General features: G+C 31.7%; 1 protein-coding gene across 1 annotated transcript in view; it reads right to left on the reverse strand.

Moving 5' to 3' along the window:
* Positions 1-286: 286 nt before the first annotated feature.
* Positions 287-5,941, reverse strand: part of LOC121100819 (olfactory receptor 1020-like) — a 25,231-nt gene continuing 19,576 nt past the window's right edge. The window contains 2 exon segments of the mRNA XM_040622734.1: positions 287-762; positions 765-1,155. Of these exon segments, the coding sequence (XP_040478668.1) occupies positions 287-762; positions 765-1,155 (867 nt within the window).

Genomic DNA, 5,941 nt, shown 5'->3' on the forward strand with positions numbered 1-5,941 from the left:
ATATGAACATATACCCATTAACTGAAGAGCAGCTCAGTTTATGCCTTTTAATTATTAACTGTTCTCTGCTTACTCTTGAAAATGCCTGTTTTCAAATGATAAATTTTAAGACCTTAGTGGATAGATATAAAGATATGCATATATAGATAAATATAACTAGTGTACATGTGTTCATAAATTTCTATGAGTACATAAATATGTGTTCTATATATCAACTGAAAATTATTCTATGAATTCATCCTATGAATTTTTTCTAAAGTGAACATTGATATATTCTGCTTTAATATTATAATTGCTGCAAACATGCTCTGTGACATAGAAGCCTTCTGAGTGCTTCTTTGACCTCCACGTTTTTCAGGCTGTAGATCATGGGATTTAACATTGGGGTAATAACCCCATATAGCATGGAGATGAGTCTGTCTCTGGCTGGAGAGTGTTGACTGGAGAAGGGCCGACAGTAGGTAAATATTGTTGTGCCATAGAACAGACAGACCACTAGGAGGTGGGAAGCACATGTGGAGAAGGCTTTGTGCTTCCCTTCCACTGACTGGATCTTTAGAATGGTGGATATGATGTAGATATAAGAGACAAACGTGATTAGGAAGGCACTTATCACCAGGATGCCTCCTACCACTAAAACAAGCATTTCAGCTACATAAGTGGATGAGCATGAGAGGGCCATCACTGGTGGGATGTCGCAATAGTATTGGTTAACTCTGTTGGATTTGCAAAAAGACAGGCGGAATGTAGACACCGTATGAAGCAGATGGCCACATACTGGTCATAAGCCATGACAGCGAGAAGGAAGACTTCAGTCCCTGCCAGGGCCACCAGGAAATAAAGCTGAAAAGCACATCCAAGGAAGGAAATGCTTTGCTGCTCAGTCAGGAGGTTCTCCAACATCTTGGGGACAGTAGCTGATGGGCAGAATATGTCTAAGAGGGATAAATTTACCAAAAAGTAATACATGGGTGTATGGAGCTTTTTCTCAGTCCCAATGGCCAAGAGAATGGCCCCATTTCCTACCAAGGTGACCTGATAGATGATGGCAAAGACCACGAAGAGAGGGTAGCGCACCTCAGGGAGGTCAGAGAGCCCTATGAGGATAAACTGAGTCACGGTGGTTAGATTGTAAATTTTAATATTTGTTACCAACTAGCAGATATATAGTATATATATCTAAGTGATTATTCAGTGAAAGAATTAATGATGTGTCTCCTGTACTGACAAAGTGTTTCTGATAAGAAATAAATGTGGGAATGCTTTTATAATTTCTAATTATAATAATTTTGATATGAATATTAAAGTTTGTTTTCCCAGAAGTATACTTTAATAAAATTAAAATAGCCTGCAAAGTATAAAGAAAAACCATATATATATGTAAAATCTCCCTTTGATAGTATCTGTGAATAAGTATACTCACATAATATTCAATTCCCTCTCCTTTAAAATTTAAAATTTCACCATGTGTCTAATTATTTAAGGAAATATGGGGTTTTAAATTATATACATATATATATCATTTATATTATACATTATAATTTAGTTATATTACTTAATTATAATTATGTAATTTTCTATCTTACTGGCCATACTAACTCATTTCATTTTAATTGCATTTGTATGCATATTAGTAGTCAACATAATTATAATGTTTAAGGCTATTTACAAAAATAACTTTGATTAACCTCCTACAAATCAATACTTTTGTGGACTTTTTGTCCTTTTGAAACCATTTTCTTTTTTTAAAGTCACATGCATGTGATTGTAAAAGAGAAGATAATTGCAAAAATAAAATGTTAAAGTCACATTTGATGGTCTCCCATCCCCGTTTATTTTGTCTAATGGAAATTGTTAATTAGCTTTGCTCAGAGAAAATACAGTGTATGTAACACAGATTATACATAAATATTTATTTACATAGAATAAATTATTTTGACACTTTTTTCAATGCAATATTTAATAAAGATCTGTGAAACTACTTGGGAGAAGTTTTCACTCGTTCCTCAAGCAGCATCAGTTTTTTACCATTCTTGGGAGTAAAATACAAAGCAAACTCACATTAATAATATTAAAATCATAAAAATTAGGAAAGAAAATTACTATACTAACCAGAAAGTGCTTGAATACCATTACCTAATCAGCAGCTATTTAATGAGAAAGTTAAAAATATTGAAACAAAAAACATCTATCACGTCAGTTCTCAAATTCTCAAACATTCATAAAATTACAAAACTGCTCAGTATCAATTTGTCTACATCTTTATATATTTATTTCCTGAAAATGTTATAGTGAAATCATTACATTTTAAAAGACACTTTCTGTTAAAAGAAAAAGTAATGTGTGAGACAATAAACATTAAATTCTATGTTAAAGACTTATTTTTCTTTTTACCCACACTTGCTAATTTGACCCCTTTTTTGTAACAAAGATTATGAGAAATAAGTCAAAAACATCCTAATGGACACATAAGCTAGTTATGTATTGGGTTCCATAATCAATATGTATCCTTCATAACATAGTGCATATTCCCTACACTTTGCAGTGCATTAAGTTTTTAAATCAAACTTATTGTCTTGGCATATAGAATATAGAATTTGTTTATTTGGGGATGGACATTTTATTTACCTCAGCAGTATCCTCCTTTTGAAATCAAACATAATTAAAGTTTATATATTTGCCATTTAATTAGAAAAATAAGAGGAATATTTTGTTAATAATATATTGCTGAGGAGGAAGTTCTATAACCTTCCTTATTAGTCCAGAAAATTGATACCACTTATGCTAGAGAACCTGAGAAATTCTTGTGAAATGCAATATCTCACCTACTTTTTGAGATTGGTATAAACGTAAGCATGTAAGTATATTGAAGAATACATGGAAATCAGAGTTTTTGTTTTTGTTTTTTTGGTCATAGACAACCAAACATATAATTAGAATTGGGACAAGGGATGTGTGGCTAACATGACCTTTCTCTTGGATATTACCAAGAAATCAAGCAGTCTCATTATTTATAAGACTTACCATATGCCTGGCGTGAAATCCAAATGTACCGTAAATGAAGCTGGTTTCTTAAGCAAATAGTTACCTGAAATTTTTGCTACATAAAGGGAAAGAACATCACTCAATTAAACAAAAATAATCATCAATAAATATTAAGTCTTGAAACAATTCAAAATTTATAATGCATTTAATAAATCAATATCAAAGAAAATCATATTTAACATTTAAAACTACAGGAGGATGTTTTACATTAAAGTTATATTGTTAAAGAAGGTCTATAGGCCTTTTAACTCAATGCTTGATAGCTAATAAATTGAAGGAATCAACGATTACCTTCTAAAATTTAATCTTTCCAAAAATTTAATCTTTGCACCAGCTTTGTAACATCCTTCTTGTCTGTTAGGTCTCATGGATCCAATTTTCTAGGGAACATACACTCATGTCAATGCGTCAGAAGCATTCATTAAATACATCAACATTCTACTGACAGAGGCTTGAGATGCACACTTGGGTGAGCATGCACAATTTTTAATGCTGAAATTAAAATATATTAAGCATTTATTTAAATATGCATGCTAAAATATTTAAATGCATCACTTTATCTTTCTGATTTAGCATTTGGTTTTAACTAGTTTCCTAAATGTATAGGTTTCTACATCATATTAACAACTCCACAATCATCCAATTATTTATTTTAGTTTCAAAAGTACAGACTTTGCCCTACAATTTTCTTATCAAGATCCAGAGTACTCATTATCACTACAAATATTCAACAATAAGAAAGCAGAATGATTTAGCTAAAAAATAAAAAGCATCAGTAATTAAAAGAAAACCTGTGGCTCATATATAGGGTGTTTGTTGCAATTTCTTCTATAGTTGTTATCATGCCCACTTTTCCCTTAGGGGGAAAAATAAATAATGACTCTAGAGAGAATATTCTGCTCTTCATAAATCTACATTACTACCAATGTAATAATAACCACCTACTACTAATAATAGGAGCGTACCTCTATTATAGTTAGTCAATTTAGTGGAAGTGGAAAAATAAACCCTAAAGTATAAAGAGTAAAAATTTTTGTTTTTTAATTGCCTAAATTGCGCATTCAGTCAATGTGGATGAAGGGCATATAAATATTATTATGACAGTTTCATTTTTCTATAACTTTGTAATTTTTCCAAAGAAAATGTTGGGAAAAGCATCAAACATGAATTTATTTATTTATTTATTTATTTATTTAATTTTTAAATTAAGTTATGTTAGTCACCTTACAGTACATCAGTTTTTGATGTAGTGTTCCATGATTCATTGTTTGTGTATAACACCCAGTGCTCCATGCAATATGTGCCCTCCTTAATATCCATCACTGGCCTATCCCAATCCCTCACACCCCCCCGAAAACCTCAGTTTGTTTATCACTGTCCATAGTCTCTAGTGGTTCATTCCCCCTTCTGTTTACACCCCTTCATTCTTCCCTTCCTTCTACCAATCTCCCTGCTATTTCTCATGTTCCAAAAATGAGTGAAGCCATATGATAATTGTCTTTCTCTGCTTGACTAATTTCACTTAGCATAATTTCCTCCAGTCCCATCTTAGTTGCTGCAAATGTTGGGTAATCATTCATTCTGAAGGCAGAGTAATATTCCATTTTATATATGGACCACATATTCTTTTTTTTTATTTAATGATTTTTTATTATATTATGTTAGTCACCATATGGTACATCCCCAGTTTCCGATGTAAGGCTCGATGATTCATTAGTTGCATCTAACACCCAGCACCGTGCAATACGTGCCCTCCTTACTACCCATCACCAGTTGGTCATAGACAACCAAACATATAATTAGAATTGGGACAAGGGATGTGTGGCTAACATGACCTTTCTCTTGGATATTACCAAGAAATCAAGCAGTCTCATTATTTATAAGACTTACCATATGCCTGGCGTGAAATCGAAATGTACCATAAATGAAGCTGGTTTCTTAAGCAAATAGTTACCTGAAATTTTTGCTACATAAAGGGAAAGAACATCACTCAATTAAACAAAAATAATCATCAATAAATATTAAGTCTTGAAACAATTCAAAATTTATAATGCATTTAATAAATCAATATCAAAGAAAATCATATTTAACATTTAAAACTACAGGAGGATGTTTTACATTAAAGTTATATTGTTAAAGAAGGTCTATAGGCCTTTTAACTCAATGCTTGATAGCTAATAAATTGAAGGAATCAGCGATTACCTTCTAAAATTTAATCTTTCCAAAAATTTAATCTTTCTACCAGCTTTGTAACATCCTTCTTGTCTGTTAGGTCTCATGGATCCAATTCTCTAGGGAACATACACTCATGTCAATGGGTCAGAAGAATTCTTTAAATACGTCAACATTCTACTGACAGAGGCTTGAGATGCACACTTGGGTGAGCATGCACAATTTTTAATGCTGAAATTAAAATATAATAAGCATTTATTTAAATATGCATGCTATATTATTTAAAATCCATCACTTTATCTTTCTGATTTAGTATTTAGTTTTAACTAGTTTCCTAAATGTATAGGTTTCTACACCATATTAACATCTCCACAATCATCCAATTATTTATTTTAGTTTCAAAAGTCCAGACTTTGCCCTACAATTTTCTTATCAAGATCCAGAGTACTCATTATCAATACAAATATTCAACAATAAGAAAGCAGAATGATGTAGCTAAAAAATAAAAAGCATCAGTAATTAAAAGCAAACTTGTCGCTCATATATAGGGTGTTTGTTGCAATTTCTTCTAAAGTTCATGTCATGCCCACTTTTCCCTTAGGGGGGAAAATAAATAATGACTCTAGAGAGAATATTCTGCTGTTCATAAATCTAAATTACAACCAATGTAATAATAGCCACTTACTAATAATAATAAGAGCGTACCTGTATTATAGTTAGTCAA

Source organism: Ursus maritimus, unplaced genomic scaffold (genome assembly GCF_017311325.1).
Source record: "Ursus maritimus isolate PB19 unplaced genomic scaffold, ASM1731132v1 scaffold_5, whole genome shotgun sequence".
Classification (NCBI taxonomy): Eukaryota; Metazoa; Chordata; class Mammalia; order Carnivora; family Ursidae; genus Ursus; species Ursus maritimus.